Source organism: Brassica napus, chromosome A9 (genome assembly GCF_020379485.1).
Source record: "Brassica napus cultivar Da-Ae chromosome A9, Da-Ae, whole genome shotgun sequence".
NCBI lineage: Eukaryota > Viridiplantae > Streptophyta > Magnoliopsida > Brassicales > Brassicaceae > Brassica > Brassica napus.
The window spans coordinates 40,679,195-40,706,672 of NC_063442.1; the positions used below are offsets into that span (position 1 = coordinate 40,679,195).

A 27,478-nucleotide genomic window follows, 5' to 3' on the forward strand; every position below is an offset into this window, starting at 1 on the left:
TTAAGAAAAAAAATGATAAATGACAACACTACATACCATATATACAAGGAAATTAATGTAATGTACTTATAAGTTATATGTTATTAAGTTTATAAAAAATTTAAGTTATGGAAATTTAAACTAATATTTTTAAATTTAAGAAAAAAATGATAAAAGACAACACTACATACCATATATACAAGGAAATAAATGTAATGTACTTGTGTATGATATATTTTAATAAGTTTATAAAAAATTTAAGTTATGGAAATTTAAACTAATAATGTACTTATAAATCCCTTTTGCCTTTTATAGGAAGTAAATTGCTTCAACAATGTCTTCCTCATCAAGTGATGAAGTAGATGAGTATTTAGAAGAAATGGTCGACGAAGTTGTTGATAATTTCATCGATTCAGTAGTTGATGGTCAAGCTAACAACCCGAAGAGACGAGCTTATATCGAAAGAAATCGGGAACGCGGACACAGTCAACTATTGACCGACTATTTCAACGAAAATCCCACTTACCCACCAGAAATGTTTAGGAGGCGTTTTCGAATGAACAAGTCATTGTTCCTTCGCATTGTCGATCGCCTAAGTACTGAAGTGCCATACTTTCAGCAAAGAAAAAATGCTCACGGAAGGTTCGGGCTATCCGCACTTCAAAAGTGTACGGCAGCTATACGTATGCTGGCATACGGTCAATCGGGAGATACATATGACGAGTATCTCCGACTTGGTGAAAGTACGGCACGTTTATGTTTGGAAAATTTCACTGCTGGGATAATACAATTGTTTGGACCGGAGTATTTACGAAGACCTAATGAGGATGATCTTCAACGATTACTCGATATTGGAGAGGTACGGGGGTTCCCAGGGATGATTGGCAGCATCGACTGTATGCACTGGGAGTGGAAAAACTGTCCAACGGCTTGGAAAGGTCAGTACACACGTGGTTCAGGAAAGCCGATAATTGTCTTAGAAGCTGTTGCATCACAAGATCTTTGGATATGGCACGCTTTTTCGGATTACCAGGTACCCTCAACGATATCAATGTTCTTGATCGGTCACCAGTTTTTGATGATATTTTACAAGGTCGAGCACCAAAAGTGAAGTTCAAGGTCAACAACCACACTTATCGTATGGCTTACTACCTTACTGACGGAATTTATCCAAATTGGTCAACATTTATCCAATCCATCCCACTCCCTCAAGGTCCTAAAGTAAAGCTATTTGCCGAACGTCAAGAATCCACCAGAAAAGATGTCGAACGGGCTTTTGGAGTATTGCAATCAAGGTTCGCAATAGTTAAAAACCCAGCTCTACTATGGGACAAGGAAAAGATAGGAATGATTATGAGAAGTTGTGTCATATTGCACAATATGATAGTAGAGAACGAACGAGACGGATATACCCAAATTGATACATCTGAGTTCGAGTCAGGAGAGTCAAGCAGAAGTTCCAAGGTGAAAACGAGAACAAGTTTTAATATCGGTAATATGTTAGGCGTTCGCAATGAAGTTCGGGATTCAGAGAAACATCATCTTTTGAAAGCGGATTTAGTTGAAAATGTATGGAAAAAGTTTGGTAATGTAGATGAATAATCTTTCTATGTTCATTAATATTCTTAATGTATTTGAATATTTTTAATGTATTGAATAAAAAGTTTTCAAATATTTTTTTTTTAAAAAAAATATTATTTTATTCCTATGAACCCCTTCTTCAGGTTCACTACTGCAGACACACAAACGATAGAAGTTCATCACTATTCATGGTCCCACCAAAAAATATTAAAAAAATCCTATGAACCCCAAGAGGGGGTTCATTGATGCGGATGCTCTTAGATTCAGCTGAATCCTGATAAGTTAGAACGGTTTTGATTATCTTAAAATGAACAACATGCTGAACAATGAAATCAATGTTAAGCTAGATGGGCTTCCAACCTAAAACCAATTGGTGCTAAGTGGAATGGCCCATCCATCTTATATATTGCTAAGATTCCCTTCTAATATCCGATGTGGGACATTTATCCCTAACAATCAACACATTTAACACGATGATGAACAGATTTTTGTCATCTTAACAACAACCTAGGAAAGTTTACAAATGAGAGAATAAAGAGACAAATGGCACAATACCTTTTATCAAGTCCTTCTCGAGACGTTCTTTCAACTGTTGCATTGATGATGTGCCACCGGCAAGCTGGCATAAAGCCAAAAAAAGTTTGAACATCATCCACATCCAAGAAAAACTAAAGGAATTGTTGATACATAGTTTTACCAATTTAAACTAAAGATTTAAGAGTTGAAATTGATTGTTATGCTACTATATAACTCTCTCCGGATATTCACATCACATTTGTTGATGCTCTCCATGACCTGTTCATATACATTTTGAAGCACATAACCCTCATGCATCAGTGTCCTTTCAGAGCATACATAACAGAAGTAGAACATTAGTAGCTTCCACGTATTAGAGATAAGTTCAATAATTTTGAAAGTAGAAAGATTCTTACCAGTCAACGACCAACGAGGTAGCATGCCCAGTAGCAAAAGACGTGAGAACCTAACACGAAAAAACGCCAAAGTCATGCTGCTGCTTTCACAAGAGCAGGTAGAAAACAAAATATACAGGATTCTTAGCCATGAACAATGCTGGAACTTTGTATTTTTCAAACATTAGCTCTGCCGCTGTCAAGCATACAATTTGAGAACATCAGTAACACACTCAGATGAATCAATATATAAGACAAAAGTAACTATCTATAAGCAGATAAATCAGACTTCTCTCTATTCTGTTAAGTGTTTAAAGGAGGCTCAGCTAGCAGCATGGGCTGCTCCTTAGGATCAATCATCAAACAACTCCTTCAGACATAAAAAAAACATATTAGAGATGCATCAAACAATAATTTATGAGAAAAAACTAAAGCTTTATACAGTTTACCAGAATGCATGTTCCCATTTTTGTTTATTAAAATATTGCCAAAATAATTGACTAAATCTTCGTATACAAAATTTAGACGGAAAAACTGAAACCCCGGTCATCCGCGTGACAGGCGGGAATAGTTACCACTATACTACAACGACTCAGTTGATTAAAGATTCAATCAAAATATACTGAAATAAAAAAGTTTACGCTTTGAAATGGGAGACAGAGCTCAACGTACGCACTCACGAGATTCTCCAGCCTCGCAACCAACTCCATCAGTAGCGAAGCGAATCAAAATTTACTGAAATAAAAAAAAGGTTACACTTTGAAACTTATTTTCTAAGTAATTGACAATACAATATACAAAGAAATGGCATCTTAAAGTCTCTTTATCGCTGTCTTAATCTTCTTGGTTCCACTCTTGCTCCATTCAGCTAGTCAGCTCTCGCCCAAGGTCCGAGTCCTCTTGCTTCTTGTGCTTCTCTTCTAGCTCTGGCTCCAAGTGGTTCATTCCTGCTGGGCTTTGTCCAGCTCCCGGCTCAGCCATGCTGCAATAGCCTGAACCACATTTATAACCAACAACCGACCTGTCTCTGTCTCCTCCTCAACAGAAATTCATACTTTATCATCTGGTTTTCCCATCAATCAAACCTTAGCCCTACGATTGCCTCAGATTTGTAGTATTCCAGCCAGTTCATCTGTTTGCTCCTCAGGTATATAAACCCTCCATTCACTTTTCACAACACAGACAAAACCCAACTTTGATATGTATTCATCTCTTGTGAAAACTTATATGAACATTTGGTTTCTGTTTTCAAATTCAGGCAGAAACTGAACCACAAATATTAACCATGAGAAATCTATGTTAACAAATGAATCATGTTATAAAAAAATGTTTAAACTACATTTTGGTAATCAAAGATGCCATGTGTTATAAAGGCTCTTGAACGTACCTAATTTTCATTTTCAGTAACCAACATGATGAGATTGGGTAATGGTCTTAAACAAAGAGCATGGAACTATCAAGTATCATTGTGACGAAACTCGGATCATATATACATTCCCAAAAAATATCTTCCATTACGGAACACAAACACCAATCTCTAACTGGTCGTTAACAATCTTAAAACATTAATATTCTGATAAACACATACAAATGTTAGTGTTCCGTGTGACTAAGTTGACTTACTATTCCATTTCACAATTACACTATCAGGAGACTGTGCCACCAACGGTCCACTCTTGTTCACATATGCAACATCCACAGACTGTGCAACCAACGGTCCACTCTTACTCACATTTGCAACATCCAGAGGCTGTGCAGCCAACGGTCCACTCTTACTCACATCCGCAACATCCATTCCCGAACCAAACCCATTGTTCTGTATCCTCGTCAGCGTCTCCATCACGTGCGTCATACACGGCCTAAGATCTTTATCCGACTGCAAGCACTGGAACGCCAGCTCAGCGACTGCGATCACGGTCTGTCTCACTTCTGTATTCGTGTCGAACCCAAGTGAAGGATCAACCATTTCTTGGAGCTTACGGTTCTGTATTTTAAGAACTGCCATGTTCGAGAGGTTGATCTCTTGGCGCGGTCTTGTCATGTCTACAGCTGGAAGCGAGGAGATAAGCTCCATAAGCACTACGGCGAAGCTGTACACGTCGCTTTTGTTCGAGAGTTGGTAGCTAAGGTGGTATTCTGGATCAACGTAGCCTGGAGTTCCCTGTGGACCCGTTGATACATGCGTTTGACCAGTAGGAAACAGTCTTGAGAGTCCAAAATCCGCAACCTGATGATATCAATGAAAAAAGATGAGACAATGACATAAGTAGGATCATGTAGAGTATTACAAAACATATCCGAATCCGAAGGAAAAAATCCCGAACACCAATCCGAATATCCAAATTAATATTCAGTATAAATATTTGAACATAAATAGATATGTAAAATACTCAGTTACATGCTTATTTTGATATGAAATATGAAAAATAAATATTTAAAACTTAAATAAATATCTTAAACACGGCCAGTTTCATGTTTGTTCTGATAAGGACTCAAAAATATTTGAATTCGAATCGAAATAATCCGAATCCGAAAGATATATGGTTATTTATGATGTATTATAAATTCAACCCGAATCCGAAATGTTATGAACATATCCTAACCAGTACCTAGAAAAAATTATAATAGGGATGAACCGAAAACCCTGAAAATCCGAAATACCATATCCAAATCTGAAGGGGACTGAACTCCCAAACATAAGTAATAGCCAGTATGAGTTACTGACCTTGACATTGAAGTTTTGGTCGAGAAGGATGTTAGTGGACTTAACATCACGGTGGATGATCTCAGAGGCGTGGAGATATTTCAAGGCAGAGGCGGTTTCAACAGCGATCTTCAGACGTATAGACCAAGGAAGTGAACTAGGGTTAGCATGTGGACCATGCAGATGATCAGCTAACGTACCGTTTGCAACATACTCATACACGAGCAGCAGATCACGGCTCTGTTTCGAGGAGCATCCAAATAGAGTCACGAGGTTAGGATGCCGCAAACCTGTTAATATATCAACTTCGTTCCTGAACTGCATTGCTCTTTTAAAGTTGTTTTCGTACAAGCGTTTCACAGCCACGCTTCGTCCATCTTTAAGCTTACCGTAGTAGACAGTACCAAAGCCTCCGTCACCGAGTTCTTTAGATGGATCGAAGCTGTTCGTGGCTTCTTCTAGCTCTTCGTAAGAGAAGAGACGAACACCGGCTAACAGCTCCTCTGCTTTCTCGACGTCCGAAGAAGGCTTTGAAAATTGATCTGAGGGGTTTCTTGGAAGCAAAGCTGAAGATGTTCTGTAAATTTTGGTTATTCTGCGATGGTACACAAACCAAGCGAGGCTCGCTGCTGATATTCCAAAGACCGAAGCGGCAGCACCTATGCCGATCTTCACCTCATAATTTGGACCTGAAGAAACCAAGACGAAAAACACAGTCAGGAACTTTCAGAATATAGTATTCTCAAGAACATATAGGAAGTGAGGCATGTTTTTTTTTTTGATAAACACTATCGGCTGATCCGGTCGGCTTCGGCAGAAACGCACTTATAGTGCTATAAAGTGGACTGGCTAACACACTATCTGACCCGAGTTTGAAATACTTTTCGACTAATGCCAAGGATAAACCGATCATCAGTTAACTGAATATATTAATGTATGATAAATGAATATCATTAATGTACTTCAAATATTCAGTTCATATTTATTTTGATATGAAATGTAAAATAAGTATTTTAAAATTTAAATAAGTACTCTAAATATCTAATTTTGCATATAAATAAGTATATATTTTTTATGTTTTGCTTTTAAATTTTAGATTTTACTTAGGGTTATCCGAACCGATCCTAATCCGAATTCGAACGATATATAATTATTTTATGGGTTCTAGGATGTGACATAAAACTGATCCGAAATCGATGTATTATAAACCCGATCCGTACTTACTAGAACAGAACCTAGAATGTGATATAAATTAAAACCAAAATCCAAAATACCCGACCTAAAGGTGCCCGAATGTTCAAGCTACTACATATCTGAGGGATTCATGATCAAGGACGACTGACTATCTTTCAAATGATTAGGAAAATCCTGATTTTATGAGAATGGATATTTAGAAACTTGCACCCAAACAAAAAAAAGTCAATGGAAAACAAGACACGTAACATCAAATTGAAAAAAGCCAAAATACACCATTATTAAAAGGTTGGGGTCAAATAACGATCGGGCCAAAAGTAAACGAATTCTAGAGTCAGTGTGGATCACGATCGATCTGATGGAACTAATTTTAAATGTAACGGTGGCAATTAACTTAACGCAATGTAAAAGTCAAATTTAGACCGAAAGAACTAACCTCTTCCGTCGTTGCAGGAGGACTCGTGAGGCTTGTCTGTACACAGACACCGGAAACTTCCCGACACTGACTCCGAACCACATATCCCACGCGTATAGGTACAAACCGGGCAAGTCTTGTCTTCTTTATCGTACCTCAACTCGAACCCTTTTTTCAAAGCCATCTTCAACGCTTGATCCGAGCCATTTGCCTGGCGAAGCTCGTTCTTAGCAGACTCGAGCATCGGTATTTCCCCAACCTTGGTACAATTTCCAGGAGGATGAGCCGATCCAAAGACATGATATGTTATCGGGTTATCTTTGTTTAGCTGGCAAGAAACCTTTGACAAGGATTTTGCCGAGTTATTATCGGCGCAATTGAATAGATCGACCAACTCGGTGTTATGGTTTAACGTGAACTGCTTAGCCCCGGTGAAGTTGAAAATATGCGGGCAACCATCCTCGAACAAACTATCATCAGCTACGGTAATTGTCTTATTATCAAGATTCACAGAAATAACTCGAAAAGTGATATGCTCGATCTCTAGGGTTAGGGTTTGATTCTTCTTGCATGAAAGCTCGAAGCCTGTTTGGCCACAGAAGTTTGGTTTACCGATGTTATTTCCCCAAAATGGATAAGTGATGTTTGGGAACAGAGACGGTTCAGATCCGCATCTCAGGGGTAGTTGGCACCTCTCGTACAGTTGATCGGCGGAGAAGCACGACGGGAGGTCAGTGATGTAGAGCACCACGGAGATGATGAGGAGAAGAGAGATGGACATTGAGATTTTGACGAATAGACTAACAATAAGGTAAGACCATTTGTTTGTTGGACTTGCGATGGTTCTTGAGGACTTTATGGGAGATTGGTCAAACTGATCGGTGACGACTTTTTGTATATTTTTAATTAGGGATGATGATGATGATGATGATGATTAAAGAATGAATTTGAGAACGTTAGTTAGTGATTATATCTAAGATAAATAATCATATATTTTATATATAAGAGGTCGGATATTCGTGTAGAGCATGCTGTAATGGTTATTCGGCTTGTTTCGTTACATAAGTTTATTTCTGGTCTTCAGTGAAAGCAACGTGATAGTTGATACCACTTACGTACATATTGTGTGTTCCACGTTTTCTCTAAGACTTTTAATCAATCAAAGTAATTAAACCTTAAATTGCAATGATCCCCACCAGATATCCTTCAGCGTTTTAATCTTACATGTTTTAGTGAAAGTTTGCAATTATGTAAAAATCCAAAAGGAGAACTTTCTAAAATATTACTGCATCAAAATGTTAGTGGATGTTTTCTTCTACACCATTAAATTAAATAATGCAAAGATGGAGATTTTTTTTTGTTTTCTTGTTGTTTCAACTTTGAAATCTGACCAAAGAAGATGGGAATACTGTTCTACTTCTAGTTAATATATATATATTGGGTTGTGTGACAATATTATTTATTCATTTGAAATAGTTGAACTTTTATATAACTTTTTCAAATAAAGTTGCTATAAAAAAAAATATCCAGGCTTGCAGATATTTCGAAATCTCATGCAAAGACCTTGACTTCATACTTCAAAGAATAGACCAAGGAGGGAAATTTCCACCTTCTGGAGAGTGACGAGGGTGTAAAACTAATTTGCTATTTTTTATACGCTGAACTGGATAGTAATATAGATACTCACCGCTTTTTTTTTTTTTGACCTTAATTTCATATTAAATGCATAAGAAACAAAACAAATACAAGCCAAAAAGACTAGAGTTTTCCGAGCTCAGCCGAACCCAATTAAGTAATATAGATACTCACCGCTTGATCTGTAAATAAATCAAAAGCTTAGAACCTAGCAAAAAAATTATCAAAAAAGATGACCGTTTCAGTGATTTAAAAGCAATAATAATTCACAAGGTGACAAGCCGACAGATATCATCAATTCATCAAAGTAACGGAAAATGTGGAAACGAAAGCTCAATATTACCTAAAGTAAACAATATTTTGCTGATGTACCAAGTAAATAATCAACAGGTTTGACAACAACAGGAAATCTATTCATACCGGAAAAAAACAACAACAAAACTAGACAGAAAATTTGACGAGAAAAAAAAAATAAAAAAGGGGGGAAATAGTCATTAAATTAAATGTAAGGTGATTTTAAGAAGAATTAAAAGTATGAGGATAGATATTGAAATAAGAAAAAAGAAAGCCCCTCAAAAGAAACGCGGAAAGGACTAGCCGTTGGGTGTGGGGGTTTCTCAGATTCAAAATCTCTCTCTCACGCACCTTCGTAAAGACAAAACAAGCCTAAAACACGTTCATCTTCTTCTTCAACTCTACCACAAGACAGAGAGAACAGAAACCTCTCTCTCACTATCTCCTTCTCTCACATTCTTTTTTTAATTTTTTCTATCGTCGATCTGAGACGATTCTATATTCCTCGCTGCCTCTTCAGTTTTGCCTGTGTAAGTGTTTGATCTCTCAATCAATTTTCCGTGTATCTGTTCAGGTGAATTTTATTTTTATTTTAAGTTTCAAGTTTTGACGAAAAGCTATAGGATCGTCTAAATGGATTATGTTTGGCTCAAATCAAAATTAGTTTAATTAAAAAGAAAATCAGTTATAGTTTCTGCATTAATTTTTTAAAAAATTCTAACCCTAGATTTGATGAAAATTAAAAGCTTAATTGAGATGATGTCTCAGATCTGATGAACCAATCTGGAAACTTTTGTAGGGAGGTGACAATGAGAACTCCCGGAACTCCAGTTTCGAAAACAGACAGAACACAAGCTGTAACGCCAGGTGGAAGCAGCTCAAGATCGAGGGAGGAGAAGATTGTTGTTACCGTGAGGCTAAGGCCACTGAACAAGAAAGAACTGTTGGCTAGAGACCAAGTGGCTTGGCAATGTGTTGATAGTCACACCATTGTCTCTAAACCACAAGCTCCTCATGAACGCTCTCATCACCAGTCCTCTTTTACCTTCGGTAAATAATTAAAGTCCATATCTCTGCCTTTGTGTTCTGTTTCCTGAGGAATCTTATGCCCTTTTTGTTTCAGATAAAGTGTTTGGACCAGAGAGTTTCACTGAAGATGTGTATGAAGATGGTGTTAAGAATGTTGCATTATCTGCTTTGATGGGCATAAACGGTAGTTTGCAACTCTCTCTCTCTATGACTAAATCTCTCTTTACTTGGATTGATCATAGATGATTGATCCTTTTTTTTAATGTTTCAGCTACGATATTTGCATATGGACAAACGAGCAGTGGGAAGACATATACCATGAGAGGAGTAACGGAGAAAGCTGTCAATGATATCTACAATCACATCATTAAGGTAAATAAAGCATTGCAATGATCAGAGTTGCAAATCAATGTTTTAGATGTCATTGACCATTATCATTTCTGTTTACAGACCCCTGAAAGAGATTTCACAATCAAGATTTCTGGTCTGGAAATATACAATGAAAATGTGAGGGATCTGCTCAATTCTGAGTCTGGTCGTGCTCTTAAACTCCTTGATGACCCTGAGGTATCACTTATTTGCATTTGTTTATGGCCTTAAATTGAATGTACACTACAAACATAATGGTCTGGAATTGCAGAAAGGGACTGTGGTTGAAAAACTGGTGGAAGAAACTGCTAATAACGATCAACACTTGAGGCATCTGATTAGCATTTGTGAAGGTAACTTGAACTTGTTGTATTATATTCCCCAAGTTTATTCATTTTCTACATTTCTGACTGGTGTGTCTATTTTCTGATAGCTCAAAGGCAAGTTGGAGAGACTGCTTTGAATGATACAAGCTCCCGGTCACACCAAATAATCAGACTGGTAACGTTCTTGATTCATTATTTCCCTGAAACCAAAATTTAATATGCCCTGCATAATATGCTTATTAACATTTTCTTGATGGCAAAACAGACGATACAAAGCACTCACCGAGAAAATTCAGATTGTGTGAGGTCATACATGGCTAGTCTGGTAAAACAATTTATCTCTATGTTCAGTTTATTTCGCAAAATGCTTATCTAGAACTTTGTGGATTTAATTAATGTGTGTGTGAATGCATTGCAGAACTTTGTGGACTTAGCAGGAAGTGAGAGAGCATCACAGTCGCAGGCAGATGGAACTAGACTCAGGGAAGGTTGCCATATTAATCTAAGTCTAATGACCCTTACAACTGTCATAAGGAAACTAAGGTAAGCTTCTTACATATATGTTGAGAGTGACATTGCAATCACAAACTCTTACTAAGTTGATATCATCTGAATTTATGAACTCTTTACAGTGTGGGGAAAAGATGTGGCCACATACCTTACAGAGACTCCAAGCTCACTCGGATATTACAGCATTCACTCGGTGGAAATGCCCGAACAGCCATTATATGTACACTGAGTCCAGCTTCCACTCATGCTGAACAATCAAGAAATACTCTATACTTCGCCAACCGAGCCAAGGAAGTTACAAACAATGCTCAAGTGAATATGGTAATAATCTTTGTCCCATGCTTTTGCTCTACCTTGGATGAAAAACAAACAAAATATTTACTTGCTGGTTTTGTCACCACTACAGGTTGTCTCTGATAAGCAACTAGTGAAACATCTTCAGAAAGAAGTGGCTAGATTGGAGGCAGAGCGTCGCACCCCTGGTCCATCAACAGAAAAGGATTTCAAGATCCAGCAGGTTTCAGTTTACTTCAGTTCTGTCCAAATAGAAAAAAGTTTATACAATGAATAAAAGGTTTGATGCTTAGTTATGATTCTTTTTAGATGGAAATGGAAATGGAAGAGCTTAGGAGACAGAGAGATGATGCACAAATCCAACTTGAGGAGTTGCGCCAAAAGCTTCAAGGAGATCAACAACAAGATAAGGTCCTTAAGTCTACCTCTCTCCCTCTTTCTCTCTACTGTTTCTAAGCTTTGGCTGAGCTTAAACGTTTTGTTTGTAATCTCAGGGCTCAAATCCATTTGAATCACCAGACCCACCGGTCAGAAAATGTCTTTCCTATTCTGCAGCATTGACGCCTAGCGCGGAGAACAAGACTCTAAACCGGAATGAGAGAGCAAGAAAGACAACCATACGTCAATCTATGATACGCCAGTCATCAACAGCTCCTTTCACACTGATGCATGAGATCCGAAAACTCGAACACCTTCAAGAACAGCTTGGGGAGGAAGCAACAAAGGCACTTGAAGTACTCCAGAAGGAAGTAGCTTGCCACAGACTAGGGAACCAAGATGCAGCTCAGACGATCGCTAAGCTTCAAGCTGAGATAAGGGAGATGCGTACTGTGAGATCATCCACAGATGTCATAGCTCCTAACAAGAGTGTAAGTGCCAACCTCAAGGAAGAGATAACAAGGCTCCATTCACAAGGAAGCACAATCGCAAATCTGGAGGAGCAGCTTGATAAGCTGGTGATGTCGCTTCCAAGCAATATCAATGGTGGAGATGAAACCACCCCAAAGACCAAAAATCATCATCCAAAGAAGAAGAAGCTTCTTCCATTAACTCCAAGACGCCAGAGTTTCTTGAAATCTCCATGCTCACCTCTTTCATCTTCCAAGCAAGTCTTGGACTGTGATGCCGAGAACAAAGCTCCTCAAGAGAACAACAGCTCTGCAACTACGCCACAAGAGACTCCACAGAAAGGAGAAGAAAGCGGAGATGTCTCGTCAAGAGAAAGCACTCCTCTAGGTTACAGGAGATCAAGCTCAGTGAACATGAAGAAAATGCAGCTAATGTTCCAAAACGCAGCGGAGGAGAACGTGAGAAGCATAAGAGCATACGTGACCGAACTCAAAGAGCGTGTGGCTAAACTGCAGTACCAGAAACAACTTCTCGTTCATCAGGTACTTGACTTGGAAAATGATGGAGCTGGATACAGCGTAGAGAACGAGGAGAAGACTGTAGAAGAAGACGAAGAGCTCAGTCAAGTGGCGTGGCATATAACTTTCATAGAGGAAAGAGAACAGATCTTAGAGCTGTGGCATGTCTGTCACGTCTCCATCATTCGCAGGACACAGTTCTATCTACTCTTCAAAGGTGATCAAACCGATCAAATCTACATGGAAGTGGAGCTTAGACGGTTAACTTGGTTAGAACAACATCTAGCAGAAGTAGGTAACGCAACTCCAGCTCGAAATGGCGATGAATCTGCAGTAGTATCTCTATCATCAAGGTACACATATCTGACTTTATTCATTTCGGTGTAACATTGTTTAATCAATGTGTTGTTGTTGATGCAGTATAAGAGCATTGAGAAGAGAGAGGGAGTTTCTGGCGAGAAGGATCAACTCGAGACTGACGCCTGAGGAGAGAGAAGAGCTGTACATGAAGTGGGACGTGCCGCTGGAAGGGAAACATAGGAAGCTCCAGTTTGTGAACAAGCTATGGACTGATCCTTACGACTCAAGGCACGTGCAAGAGAGTGCAGAGATTGTTGCGAAGCTTGTTGGGTTCTGTGAGAGTGGTAATATCTCTAAAGAGATGTTTGAGCTCAACTTCGCACTGCCTTCTGATAAGAGACAGTGGAACATTGGCTGGGACAACATCTCTAATCTTCTTCATCTCTGAAGAATTTATATTTGTAAAAAAAATACACGACACAGAGTACTCTCTTGGTTATATCATTGTGTTTGTAGTACTAATACCTTGTCAAATTTGAGACTAAAAAACTATAACGATCAGATGATTATCATATCCATGAAGAATAAAATTGGACTTTATTGTGATGAAGTAGAGAAAATAGCTTTGAATATTGTATATCTGGATATTTTAAGACAAAACTGAATTCGATTTCTGAAACCTGAAACTTTTGTGCAAGGACAGGCCCTTATTTTATGAGGAACACTGTAATATTGGAGCACTGAGTGTTACCTCAAAAACTATGATAAATAATGACAACAACTGAACAAATATTCAATCAAAACAAGCTTCACTCTTCTATGTTTGAAAAATGTAATTCTAGATTTCCCTCTCCCTGTGCTCAGGTGATGATGAACTGTATCAAAATCACAGAAAGGAAACAGCTAAACAATTCCCAGCAATGGCGCTTGTTAGAGATACTGTTGGTTTACGTATGCCTGTCGAAGAACTTCTCTATGAGTACAGAGAAAGTCGCAAAGCCAGCGCAACCTATACACGCAGCTTTTGGCCCACCTGAAACAAAATCATATTCATCAAGAATCAGGCCATTGCAAAACCTCTTTTAAAGTTCTAAAAGTCCACACAAAGAAGATGATAAGACATTAATTACCTCGGGCAGACATTGAGCCACCGGTCACACATCCAGCAAAAGCGGTGTTTGTCGTGTCATGCTTCGCCCTTGCCTTTTTTTTAGAGAGAAGTAAATCGACAGTAAGGACTTTGAAGTAATGATTCGAGAGTTCACAAATAATGTGTGTTACCTTCTCGATAATGCATTCAGCAGCAGAGAAAACCAAACCCATAACAGCAAAAGTCTTGCAAGAACTCCAACTCCGTGACCCCATTTGTTTAGCAGTGAACACAAACTGCTGCCTACCAGTCATGGTATCATTCGTTATAGGATTATCCAATGCTCCCAAGAACAAACCCATCATCAACCCAAGCCCTCCTCCTACACACAACTCCATATACAATGTCAACAAAATCAAAATCAATATCCTCACATGACTATTCATTACAAAGAAAACAAATCTATCACGAACGAGCAAACATTAGTAGCTTTATGTCAGAAATGTACAAGACATTCGATTCGATTCAACAACTAACCTAATTAAACCGACTAAAACTCCAATTCTCTGCTAGTGTTCCATTAAGGAGCTCAGAAATATAATCACTAGTACAAAGCTAAGCACTTTCTACAAATCTATTACCAACGAAAAAACAACAGTAGCTTTGTGTAAGAAATGTACAATAGATTCGATTCGATTCAACAATTAACCTAACCAAACCGACTAAAACTCCAATTCGCTGTAAGAGTCCCATTAACCAGCTCAGAAACATGCTCACTAGTAGAAAGCTAAGCACTTTCTACAAATCTATTACCAACTTTCAAACATTAGCTTTGTGTCAGAAATGTACAATAGATTAGATTCAATTCAACAACTAAACCAACGCAAACCGAACTAAATTTGCTATTATCTGCAAAAGTGGTCATAAACAGTATCGCTAGTAGAAAGCTATGCACTTTCTACAAATCTATTACCAGCGAGCAAAACATCAGTAGCTTTATGTCGGAAATGAGCAACAATTAATCTAAACTTCTTATAATCTGCAAGTGTTCCATTAACGAGCTTAGGAAACATACTCACTAGCACAAAGCTAAAGACTTTAAACAAATCTAGCGATATAGATCGAGAAGAAGAGATTTTGGAACAGACCCATGACTCCACTAGCAACACTTTTGACGGCGCAGTTGTTCCAAACCTCTTGGGCTCGCATCTCCTCTATCGTTGGCATCCGGATCGGCTCGATCTGCGAGGCTGTCTCATTTGAGCCCGAAGAACCAGCGGCTGGTTCGGCATTTGCATCCGCCATTTTCAGAGGTGTGGAGAGCAGGAGGATCCGACAGGATTAATGTCATAAAAAGAAGGGAAGAAACAGATCAAGCGTTCGCGATTCGCGGGCCTTCGGAGAGAGAGAGAGAAAACGAATCAGGGTTTATCTTGCCGTCGTCTTAGGGTTTAAGCCACAACTATGACCATTTCAGGCCCATTAGTGTGTAAATGGGCCTATACTCAGCCCTCAAGAGACACGACACGACACAGAGTTGAATGATGCAGTGTCTTCTGGTTTTGCATGCTACGTCACCACTACTCAATATTTTTTATTTACTTTTGTTTTTGAATAGTTTTTATTTTATTCTGCTACTTTATTTCTACAATAATCACGTCGCTTTTCATTTCCTGAACCATAAAAAGTTAATTTTTAATTAGTTTGGATTAAACTGGATTGAACACTACTCATAAAAAGTTTATTTACTTTATCATTTGTTAATTTGTTTTATAATGCTAACAGCTTGCTTAGGCGATAAATATATTCTCAGGTAGGTGTGGACTTTTAGCCGAGGACGAAAAAATGCGCATTTCTCTCCAATTTGATCGGCTGGCGATCTCTTTTATATTCAGAGTATCTACGCATGCTTCAAATAAAATTCTTCAAACCTTATTATAAACTAGTACTTCCACATATATAAATAATATATGCGTCGCAAAAAATCGAATATAATACGTTGTTATACGTACCGAATACCAAAATCGCTATACCTAAAATCTGGTTTACCAGAAACCAACGTCTTCATTGACCATATTTTCCTTTTTATCCGATGATGCAAAACACAGACTGACTATAGCTGTCCGATTAATACTTCAGCGGCGCTAATAGACAATATCCTGTCGAACTCAGTTACTTGCATGCTAAGTAACCGAAAAGCATACAACTATACCTCATGGTTCATTCCAATATCTATAACTTGAAAAATGTATAGTTAAACTAAAACTCAATACCGTGAACAACAGCCTCCGTTTCTTTACAAAACTCTGACACAAAATATAAAGAACCAAAAATAATCGTCTACGACTGGTAATATATAAAAGTATTTAACAATCCTCAAGATTTTATTCATTTAGCTCTCCACGATCGTCTCCAGTCCAGGCCTCCAAGATCCATATTTAGATTCGTATAGAATTTTTTCTTCTTGGGTTTCTCTTATTTCCACACCTGCAAGATCATGATGATGATCATCGTCATCATCAACGGACGTTGAGTTTCTTCTTCTATCTCCGGACACTGGAAACATACAAACAGGGAACATTCTCTTCAGATGGTTATACCGACTTTCGTTGAGTATCTCTGCTGATTTTTCCGAGATGAGATCGAGCTCTTCTTGTGTTAAGACAGAGAATAGCATGTCTGTCGGAAGGAGGAGGTAAAGATGTCGTCTAGGCCGCAAAAACTCGTCGGGAGATACGGCGGTGACTCGGTGTCCTATTTGGAGCAAAGTTGAGTCGGTGATAAAGTGAGTGGAGTTCTGAGAGACGATATCGGAAGTCTTGATGGGTTTAGAGAAGACCTCGAGCGTTCCGGTGAAAGGAGATAAGATTTTGACTACTCCTGATGATGAATGTGATGATATGATCAATGGTGCGCATGAAGATGTGTTTCCCATTATTGTAACCAAAGTAGAAGAATGAGAGAAAGACAGAGTCAAAGAGGGAAGTTCGTAGAAATGGGCTTGGTTTTATAATTATGTGGAATATATATAGTTGTGTTAGTTTATGGATTAAGTGGTGATTAAGTATTAATTATTTTTGCTGGTTGTATACAACTGTGTGTATCTTTTTCCTCTACGGATTATAGTTGTCGCTTCTTATCTTTATTGGGGACTTTGTCTGATAGGTATAGTTGGGTAATCAAATTACAAAAAGTAATGTTTCTCCTTTCAAGTTTTAGCAATATTAATGTGGTCGCTACTTACTTAATTTTCATGATATTTTGTCAGAGTCAGTCCTTACAAGACCCGCTTAATTGTTTAACTTTCTTTCTACCAAACACTAAAAATTACTAAAATTTAATGTATATTTTATCTGTGACAGGTCATTTAGAACTAGATGTTCTTATTCAGCAAAACAGCATGAATCAAGGCGGTTGGAAAAAAATAGAAAAAATATTTTTTTTATGTCTTACGGTTTTCGACCGTTTAAAAAATTAGTTGGTTTTGAACAAAAGTCTAAAGAAATAGTTATAAGTACAGTATGGTGTAATTTTTGTAAACCTAGTTCAAAATAGTACTGGTACTGTATTTATGGGGTCCCCTATTTATGTATATTCAAACTGTTAAAATGTAATAAAATAAAAAATCATGACTTAGCGACATATTTATTAACAACATATCTTCCATTCTCTTGCTACTATATATATATTTAGTTTGTTTTCCCCTAAAAATAAATACGTAAATATTTTTTATGCTTTTGATACATAATCCGATTAAAAGTAAGAAAAACCTTTGATGGTACAATATAATTTTAAGTTTATATACGGAAAAACTGACATTGTATAATTTTGTACGAAAATTATAACACTACCCATCAGGCCATCACTAATCCACTCAAGTCACTACATATATATAGTAGGGTCAATTTGCTGAATAACCAACTTTAGCATCAAAATTAAGTGAGTAGCATTGATTTTGACGTAATGTAATATCTATCATTTATGCCAATTGTTATCCGATTCTGTCCCTTCTTCCTGTAATCATCCGGTAATATTGTATTGCTAGATATGACTTGGTCAAAATAACGTAGGGTAAAGATTAAATTAAATACTATTTTATTTGATAGAAACACATGCAGCCACGTACCAATTTAATCCACCCAAAATTTTTTTATTGCTGGTCAATAATGAATCACTATTATTTACAAACACATCACGTAAAAGAACTCATGTCACAAATTTACTTATAACATATTTATTTACTATATGAAGTAGAATGAAAGAAGTTAGTGGTGAAACTATAAAATGTCTATGATTGCATGAAAGAAGTTAGTGTTGACCCAACCATACCCTTCACCTTCTAAATACTAAACCCTAAATTCCAGTCACTAAACCCTAATCCAAATATACCCTAAACGCTAAACCTAAATAAATAGATTAAGCTAAACCCTAATCAAGGAAGTATAAACCCAAATAGAATGTATATAATATGGTTTACTATACCCTAGGCAAGAACCTATAAACCAAAATTCAAATATAAACACAAAACCCAAATAGAATGGAACAAAATAAATAACATAGTACATATTGGTGAAACTATAAAATGTCTATGATTGCATGAAAGTTAACGCTGACCCCAACCATACCCCCTCACCTTCTAAATACTAAACCCTAAATTCTAGTCACTAATCACCCTAATCACTAAGTATTATAGAAATACTAAAACCACATCCATAATCTTTAAATACTAAACACTATCCCAACTCCTAAATACTATGGCTATCACTAAACCCAAACTTCAACCCCTACCTTCCAAATACTAAACCCTAAATTTTAATCACTAAACTCTAAACCCAAGTATAAACCCTAAACCTAAGTATAAACCCTAAACCCAATTATAAACCCTAAACCCAAATAGAATGAAACAAAATACATAGTATAGTACATATTGGTGAACAAAATAGAACACTCTTTATTAATCGTCAAATGGAACGATACATGATAGGGTCACCATCAAACCTCAACCCCACCTTCCAAATACTAAACCCTAAATCTTAATCACTAAACCCTAAACCCAAATATAAACTCTAAACCCAAATAGAATGGAAAAAATACATAGTATAGTACTTGGTGAAGAAAATAACACCTTCTTTATTAATCATCAACTGGAACGATACATGATAAATACATATAGTAACAAACTATTTTACATTACATAACATGAATAAAACATTCATAATACATATTGTTTTACATTTCTATTCTATACGCATAAAATAGAATAGAACACAATGTTACAAAAACTGTTCATCTTCTCCGATCAATTCAAGGATATTCACAGCGAGAAAGATATGTGTAACTGGCAACATCCGTGAGAATAGTACATGTAACCGCCTCGTAAACCGAAAAGATTAAGGTGATTGAAGGAAGAGTTGACGAACCTTGCGGCGGTGCCGTTTACGTTGTCGGCGACTCCATAGATTTCAGATGCGCAAAGCTTTTTGTCAGTAGCGAAGCGAGTCATTGCAGATGGGCATCTCATAGGCAAAGCTACTCCAGAAATGGTTTTGGTGGTTACACAGTGGATCAAAAATGGAGAAGAAACAATCCACGTTCTACAAGGTATGTGATTCTCCAAAGGCCACGTTGTATGTGTGTAAGGTAAGTATTATTAATTTAGTTTTCTTAGTTTACAGGTTTTACCGGTTGTGTAAGAGGACATAGTAATATTATTATATAAAAGATGCATGGTGTATTGGTGTATTAGGGTATTTAGGCATAGAATGAATTATAATTTGTTTGAAGGTTATACAGCCAAATTTCCCTTTATAGTATAGCGTTTGTTTTCTGTAATCTAATTGAGATCGCCCGTTTACACCAACGGATGTGCTGTGAATATATATATATATATATATATATATATTTAAATTAATGAATAAATAATTAGTTGATGATTATTATGGTAGATCAGTGAAGAGAAAGAAAAATACATGCATGAAGGATGGGTGTGATTGTGAAGAGCTGGATGATTGGGCTGAGCTCAAGTCACGACGTTACCTAACTCACCAGTAGAGAGGCTAAAAGCCTAACACAAAGATTACATAAGTAGGTACCATGAAACAAAGTAATATATCATATCTATACAGCTCATTAGCTGTCTGGATACATCATCATACCTCTACATCTATAGATCTTTGTTAGTTGCCCCATTTTATATGACCATTAATCAACGTTTATATGACAGAAACTAGAAAAAAGCAAGCCATATGTGATCATATATTTTGTAAATTTGCTTATTCAAATGTACACGATAAATTCATGTCATACTTTACCTTACCAATATACTAAGTTGGATATTAAATTTTGGGTATGAATACTTTGTAATTGGTTAATTAAGAAAATTACATATACACAATTTAATAGCAATAATTAGGCTTTACATGATGTAAAATTAATGCATAAAATTATTGTTGACCAGTCTTAACTTATCTCTTCGTATTGTTTTTTTTTTTTAACTATTATCTCTTCGTATTGTTGTATGTGATTTTATTTTTAAAGTCCCCTCGACTCTTCTTGAGACTCAACTTGTGTTTGTTGTTTACTCTTGCTAATTTTATTTATTTTGTCCTTCAACCTAACAACTAAAATAAATTAAACCGAATCCATTTGATGAACTGTATCAAGATTTATTAAATCGATAATCTTAAAGCACAGAGTGACAATATTTGTATAACATTATATAAACACATTTTTAGAATTAAAGCGAAAAGGACATCTCAAGTAGCTATCTTCAACATATTTAAAACATGGAATGATTATTAGTTGCAACGTCAAAATCTTGACAGTGCCTAAAAAGCTAGCTTCCTAAACACTAATAAAGAGGCATATATCTATTTTATACTACTTGAGCTTCACATATATATATTATACACCATATTTCGTATTAATAGTTTGAACTATAACATCATAGTATCATTCATCATATTATACATTCATAATTCAGATTGAGTTGTGGACATGTACATGTTTGTCAATCGTATTGTACGTAGACATAACATGCATCATTAGCTAAATGCATTGAACTAGTAACATCATACTAGTATCATCTTTTTCTCAAAAGAAGACGAAAATAAAATAAAAATAAAAACCGTAATGAGATGGTTTATAAATTTTGGCGCTAAATAAGTTAGAGAAAATGTTTGCAAATAGCTGTTGGAAATCATTAATATTATTAGAATTTTCTCATTACATATGAATATTAATTTTTCTTTTTGCACACAACATATGAGTACGTAACCAAACATAATTTTTTTTTTTTTGGGTATAAAACCAAACATAATTTCGAACAGAATAAACCTATCTAACAACGAATAAAGACGTAAATGTGATATATAGTAGTAGATCAGAAGAAGGTTGTTGCCAATGCCACGATAGTCGATGCGAAGCTTAGTCCGGCGAAGTTGATGGCCGGAGCAGAGCTTGTCGGTGAGGTCGTTGAAGAAGAAGCTCCGGTGGAACCGCTTCCTGTTGATTTATTTTGAAACAAAACTAAATACTCCAGAACATTTATTTTCAAATCAAAAAGTGAAATATTAAAGGAAAATTTACAAAAAAAAAAAAAAATCGCCAACCGTTTATAGTAAGGACTGTAAAACTTTTTCATTTTCTTTCTATTTACTAACCCAATACTATTTAAAAAAAATCGTAAAAACATGAGAATAACTTTTAAAAAAATTTAAAATTTATGTGTTTACCAGTGGAAGACACCGGAGGAGTTTTGGGAGTTGCCGGCGACGTCGAATTCGTAGTAGTACCTTGGTCGACACAAAATTTAAAAGCTAATTAGGAACCAAAAAACAGTAACAAGAAATCAATCAAACGGCGTCGTAACATGTTACTCACCACCCGCGGGGCTGGCTTTGCATAGTGAGATGTCAGGGTTGGCGCCACAAGCTTTAGGGAGATCAAGAGCGTTGTCTTTAGTGAGGTTTAGCGATTTGAGCATATCCACGTTGTTGAACACGGAGCAAAGACACGTCGCGTCGTTGGCGACGATCGCCTTCATAGGCAGGCAACACGACGGTGGTGGTGGAGGAATCACCGAGTGAAGAAACGGTTGACACGGCATAAGTTTCTGTATACACGGCATTGCCTGAGCATCTCCTCCTCCGCCGCCTCCACCGCTCGGTGGTGCAGTTGCGGCGTTAGATGATGATACGGAGTAAAGTACAAAAAAGACGGCGACGGTGAATCTAACAATCTCCATTTTGAAAAACAATATTAGTTCTTGTAAGATGGTTTCTTTATCTTGTGTTTGAATGTTGTGTGAATTTGTAATACATTTCCACATGTATTTATATACACAACACACACGTCGACGTTGGATTTTTTGAGAAACAGTTACTAAACCTTTGCTGATCCGATCATTACGCAACGGATCAAAGACTAAAATCTTGGTTATTTAGTTAAATCCAAAACTAATCCAAAAATAGAAGAAAGACTGTTATTACATCACGACAACAAAAATTACATGATATGTTTTCTTGTAGTCGTCAACCATGTTCTCCAATTTCACCTAACAATACCAAATTATCCTCATTTTATTATTTTTTAAATATGTATATATTTTGGCCCATTCCAAAAACATTATGGTGGAAGCTGAATGAGGCAGACTACCCGGTGCAAAGGATAGCTTGAGATGATGAAGATCATGAAGCAAAGCAAAGCTCACCAACGTTGTTTTTATGAGAAAATAAATCCAATCTCTAACCTAACAACTATCCATATTCGCGCACTAAACCAATGAACAATGAGAATTTTCAGGCTCAGGAATTTATTTAGACTGGTATAATGCCAATGTCCATAGAAAATACACCGAGACCGCCCCAAACCTCAAGCTCAATTTACTTAAGGTTAATCAATACAAGAGAGTGGCGAAACAGAAGAAAGTCTATGACCAAGAAGTAATTCAATTGTTACAGTGGATGTTGATGAAGCTTGATGACAGAGAAGATTCAAGACTAACTCCTTGATCCTTTTCTATGTATGCATATAAATAAGCAAAATAAAAAGTACTCCAATTTAGACAACCCAAGTAACCAACCAAAGAGGGCGTGAAGCTTAACTGAATAATCTAAATTCGGCAGAAAGGTTTTAAGATCATTCTTGATCAGAATCCTTCTAGTCTCGACATCAATGATTATGCACCTCCAAGCTCCAGCCACACATACTGCCTGCCACCAAGACAAAGCTCCTCCGTCTCTCCCATATATTGGTTCACGACCAAGGTTGTAGGTTGGTAGTGATAGGATTCTTAGGGAACCGAGGCGAAGGACAACTTGGATCAGGTTTGTGACTTTTGAGAAGCAATGATTCACAAATGAAACGTTAAGTCGACACACTGTTTAGATTAGTAATTGATGATGTCATACTTTTAAATGAATTGAAAACTTGACCATTGGATTGTGTAAGGAAACCATTTCTACCATTCGATTTAACTTTTATTTTCCTATGAAAAAAATGCTGACTTCATCAGAGACAAAAAGTGGGTTTGCTATTATATATAGATAGATTTTCTCATTACATATGAATATTAAGTTTTTCTTTTTGAACACAACATATGAATATTAAGTAACCAAAAATAAGTTCAAACAGATTAAACCTATCGTCTAACAATGAATAAAGACGTAAATGTAATATATAGTAGTAGATCAGAAGAAGGTTGTTGCCAATGCCACGATAGTCGATGCGAAGCTTAGTCCGGCGAAGTGAATGGCCGGAGCAGAGCTTGTCGGTGTGGACGACGTCGAATTCGTAGTAGGACCTTGGTCAACACAGAATTTAAAAGCTAATTAGGAACAAAAAAACAGTAACAAGAAATCTATTAAACGGCGTCGTAATAAGTTACTCACCATCCGCGGGGCTGGCTTTGCATAGTGAGATGTCAGGCTCGGCGTCACAAGCTTTAGGGATATCAAGAGCGTTGTCTTTAGTGAGGTTAAGCGATTTGAGCATATCCACGTTGTTGAACACGGAGCAAAGACACGGAGCATCGTTGGCGACCATCTCCTTCATCGACAGGCAACACGATGCAGGCAGTGGTGGAATCACCGAGTGGAGATACGGCTGACACGACTTAAGTTTCTGTATACACGGCAGTGCCCGAGCATCTCCTCCTCCGCTGCCTCCACCGCTAGGAGGTGCAACTGCGGCGTTAGATGATGAGACAGAGACAAGTACAAAAAAGACAGCGACGGTGAATCTAACAATCTTCATTTTCAAAAACAAAGAGCTTTGAAACAATGTATGTAGTTCTTGTAAGACGGTGGTGTCTTTATCTTGTGTTTGAATGTTTTGTGAATTTGTAATACATTTCAACATGTATTTATATACGTAACACACACGTTGACGTTGGTTATAATTTTGAATCTATTCTACTTCTTGCTGGTTTTTCGAGAAACAGCAAATCTTCCGATCATTACGCAACGGATCCATAAGACTAAAGGTCTGGATTAATTAGTTAATTAAATCAAACTAATCCAAAATAGACTTGTCAGTTGCAAGAGTTTGGGTAATCATTTGATATAGAAAGTCAAGTGATCCGTAACCTTAAATTTATAAATAGAAGAAAAACTGTTATTACATCACAACAACAGAAATTACATAATATGAATATATATGTTGTCTTGTGGTTGTCAACCATGTTCCCAAATCTCACCTTGGCAAATACAATTTTAGCTTCTGCTAGATAGTTAAAAAAAGACTTAACGGCTGGGGCTTTGTCGTTTCTTTTGGAGACAGAATAATATCCATTTAGTCTTCGTTCTTAAACAAATAATTAGAATCTAATCCGCTATTTTATTTCATTTTGATTAAAGATTTTGAACTTATATGAAAATTTGTTGTAAGTGTTTAGAGTTTGATCAAATATGGAGTTCACTTTTAGATAAATTTGTGGCATATATTTCATTTAGTTATTTATGCTTTTTTTTTTGGGTCTAGAGATCAAAATTGTTTATGCTAGTTTTTATTTAAAGCATTTATGACAAAGTAATTTTTATGTGTTTATGTTTTAATAAGTCATATTTTACAGTTTATGGTGGAAAAACAAATTTAAAAAAATTGTAAAATAATATATTAGTTATTCAAATTTTTTTTTTTTGAAAATAGTAAGTTTCAAATTCGTCGGGGCAACCTAAGATATTAATTGAAATAAAATTCAATCTCTTTATTAATAAATATATTAACACACCTTGACGAAAATATTAGTTGCTAGTGATCTTAGAACACCCTCGTTAAAAAATATTTTATGAGAAGTTTTTAAAATATTATGAAATATAATATACTATACAAGTTATTATGTTGGTATTTCAAAATTATGAGAAAGAAATACTTGTTGTTCATGATCATGAACAAACATCTTGTTCCATGTTATTCTCTTCTTTTTTCCTTTATGTCTTCGATTTTTCACTCGCTTACTAGTATATTTACAGAAACTACAAACAAAAAGTTGATGTTTCTAAAATACTTTTCTAGATTTTCATCTTATATTTTTTTTTTCATTTAACTAAAATCAGATCTATATTTTTTCACATGTAGTTATATACTATATCACAACATCTAAATGTTAAATACAAAGTTTTATTTTCTTAACTTTTTCTCTTATTTGTGCTCAAATTTTATTTATGTTTTGCTTATATTTGTGTGTGTGTACATATGGTTATAAACATAAGAGAGAATTGATGAAATAAAATGAATGAGATTAGATGAATGTAATATATGAAAAATAAAATAAATTCGTTTCATTCATTCCTCATTAAAATCGTTTATCATATAGTAGCACCAAATCGACTTCTAACACCCGGGGAAGTCAAAATCTTGACAGTAGCTAAAAGCTAGCTTCGGAAAAAGTTAGCTATTAAACTCTAATGATGTACATATCTATTTTATACTACTTGAGGTATATTATACACCATAATTTATATTAATAGTTTGAACTAGCTAGTAACATTATAATGTTAATATAATTCAGATTGAGTTGTGGCTATGTAGATGTTTGTTAATCGAATTGTATGTAGGCAAGACGTACATATATACTAGCTAAATGGTTTATAATATTCCAACTAGCTCGTTTTCTCCTCGACTCTTAGGTATTTAAAAGAAGACGAAATATAAAATAAAAAACTGTAATAAGATGTTAGAGAACGTTGGTAAAGAACTGTTGAAAATTAGAAATATTATTAGAATTTTCTTAATACATATTTAATCAGTTACCAAACATAATTTCAAACAAATTAAACCTATCTAATTATGAATAAATACGTAATGTAAATAGTAGATCAGAAGAAGGTTGCTGCCAATGCCACGATAGTCGATGCGAAGCTGAGTCCGGCGAAGTTGATGGCGGGGGCAGAGCTTGTCGGTGTCGACGTTGAAGAAGCTGATGCTCCGGTGGTACCGCTTCCTGTTGATTTATTTTAAAACAAAACTAAATACTCCACAACCGCTTATTGTAAAACTTTCTTTCTATTTACTACCCGAATACTTAAAAAAAAAAAATTCCTAAATCCATGAGAATAACTTTTACAAAATTCGAAGATTATGTGTTCATACCAGTGGAAGTCGCCGGAGGAGTTTTGGGAGTTGCCGGCGACGTCGAATTCAAAGTAGTACCTTGGTCAACACGAAATTTAAAAGCTAATTAGGAACCAAAAAAACAGTAACAAGAAATCTATTAAACGGCGTCTTAATAAGTTACTCACCACCCGCGGGGCTGGCTTTGCATAGTGAGATGTCAGGGTTGGCGCCACAAGCTTTAGGGAGATCAAGAGCGTTGTCTTTAGTGAGGTTAAGCGATTTGAGCATATCTACGTTGTTGAACACGGAGCAAAGACACGTCGCGTCGTTAGCGACGATCGCCTTCATCGGCAGGCAACACGATGGAGGCGGTGGTGGAATCACCGAGTGAAGAAACGGTTGACACGGCATAAGTTTCTGTATACACGGCATTGCCTGAGCATCTCCTCCTCCTCCGCCTCCACCGCTGGGTGGTGCAATTGCGGCGTTAGATGATGATACGGAGTAAAGCACAAAAAAGACGGCAGCAACGGCGAATCTAACAATCTCCATTTCAGAAACAAAGAGCTTTGAAACAAAGTATGTAGTTCTTGTAAGACGGTGGTGTATCTTGTGTTTGAATGTTTTGTGACTTTGTGATACATTTCCAGATGTATTTATATGTACATAACACCCACGTTGACGTTAGTTACAATTTTGAATCTAATTCGCTTTCTGGCTCCTTTTTCCAGAAACAGTTACTAAATCTGTTCTGATCCGATGATTACGCAATAGATCGAAGACTAAGATCTGGATTATTTAGTTAAATCCAAAACTAATCCAAAAATAGAGTTGTCTTGTCAGTTGTAACAGTTTAGGTTTGATATAGAAAGTCGAATGATCCGTAACCTTAAATTTAGAAATAGAAGAAAGATTGTTATTAGTT

General features: G+C 36.4%; 7 protein-coding genes across 7 annotated transcripts; 1 reads left to right on the forward strand and 6 right to left on the reverse strand.

Moving 5' to 3' along the window:
* Positions 1-1,888: 1,888 nt before the first annotated feature.
* On the reverse strand, positions 1,889-7,708 carry LOC106369055 (LEAF RUST 10 DISEASE-RESISTANCE LOCUS RECEPTOR-LIKE PROTEIN KINASE-like 1.2). The gene is made up of 5 exons (XM_048741636.1): positions 6,806-7,708; positions 5,197-5,864; positions 2,609-4,698; positions 2,493-2,542; positions 1,889-2,355 (listed from the first exon to the last, which is right to left on the reverse strand). Exons 1-3 carry the CDS (start codon positions 7,563-7,565, stop codon positions 4,081-4,083), a joined length of 2,046 nt encoding a protein of 681 aa, XP_048597593.1. The 5' UTR covers positions 7,566-7,708; the 3' UTR covers positions 1,889-2,355; positions 2,493-2,542; positions 2,609-4,080.
* A 1,234-nt stretch (positions 7,709-8,942) lies between these two features.
* Positions 8,943-13,545, forward strand: LOC106369053 (kinesin-like protein KIN-7A). The gene is made up of 14 exons (XM_013809150.3): positions 8,943-9,243; positions 9,513-9,763; positions 9,837-9,926; positions 10,014-10,114; positions 10,193-10,309; positions 10,383-10,464; positions 10,545-10,612; positions 10,703-10,762; positions 10,856-10,980; positions 11,070-11,268; positions 11,354-11,464; positions 11,551-11,652; positions 11,736-12,961; positions 13,029-13,545. Exons 2-14 carry the CDS (start codon positions 9,523-9,525, stop codon positions 13,354-13,356), a joined length of 2,850 nt encoding a protein of 949 aa, XP_013664604.2. The 5' UTR covers positions 8,943-9,243; positions 9,513-9,522; the 3' UTR covers positions 13,357-13,545.
* LOC106369054 (mitochondrial import inner membrane translocase subunit TIM22-4) lies at positions 13,520-15,427 on the reverse strand. Its single transcript, XM_013809151.3, has 4 exons — positions 15,147-15,427; positions 14,190-14,380; positions 14,039-14,111; positions 13,520-13,941 (listed from the first exon to the last, which is right to left on the reverse strand). Exons 1-4 carry the CDS (start codon positions 15,301-15,303, stop codon positions 13,856-13,858), a joined length of 507 nt encoding a protein of 168 aa, XP_013664605.2. The 5' UTR covers positions 15,304-15,427; the 3' UTR covers positions 13,520-13,855.
* An 888-nt stretch (positions 15,428-16,315) lies between these two features.
* On the reverse strand, positions 16,316-17,711 carry BNAA09G44620D. Its single transcript, XM_013804783.3, has one exon. It carries the CDS (start codon positions 16,931-16,933, stop codon positions 16,391-16,393), a length of 543 nt encoding a protein of 180 aa, XP_013660237.2. The 5' UTR covers positions 16,934-17,711; the 3' UTR covers positions 16,316-16,390.
* A 2,793-nt stretch (positions 17,712-20,504) lies between these two features.
* Positions 20,505-22,312, reverse strand: LOC106365335 (non-specific lipid transfer protein GPI-anchored 3). Its single transcript, XM_013804780.3, has 3 exons — positions 21,880-22,312; positions 21,732-21,791; positions 20,505-21,501 (listed from the first exon to the last, which is right to left on the reverse strand). The coding sequence occupies exons 1-3, from the start codon at positions 22,241-22,243 to the stop codon at positions 21,380-21,382; spliced, it is 546 nt and encodes a 181-aa protein (XP_013660234.1). The 5' UTR covers positions 22,244-22,312; the 3' UTR covers positions 20,505-21,379.
* Positions 22,313-22,511: 199 nt separating this feature from the next.
* LOC106365334 (non-specific lipid transfer protein GPI-anchored 3-like) lies at positions 22,512-24,777 on the reverse strand. Its single transcript, XM_022691864.2, has 2 exons — positions 23,889-24,777; positions 22,512-23,824 (listed from the first exon to the last, which is right to left on the reverse strand). The coding sequence occupies exons 1-2, from the start codon at positions 24,355-24,357 to the stop codon at positions 23,688-23,690; spliced, it is 606 nt and encodes a 201-aa protein (XP_022547585.2). The 5' UTR covers positions 24,358-24,777; the 3' UTR covers positions 22,512-23,687.
* A 1,410-nt stretch (positions 24,778-26,187) lies between these two features.
* LOC106365333 (non-specific lipid transfer protein GPI-anchored 3) lies at positions 26,188-27,238 on the reverse strand. Its single transcript, XM_013804778.3, has 3 exons — positions 26,739-27,238; positions 26,590-26,649; positions 26,188-26,440 (listed from the first exon to the last, which is right to left on the reverse strand). Exons 1-3 carry the CDS (start codon positions 27,103-27,105, stop codon positions 26,316-26,318), a joined length of 552 nt encoding a protein of 183 aa, XP_013660232.2. The 5' UTR covers positions 27,106-27,238; the 3' UTR covers positions 26,188-26,315.
* Positions 27,239-27,478: the final 240 nt, after the last annotated feature.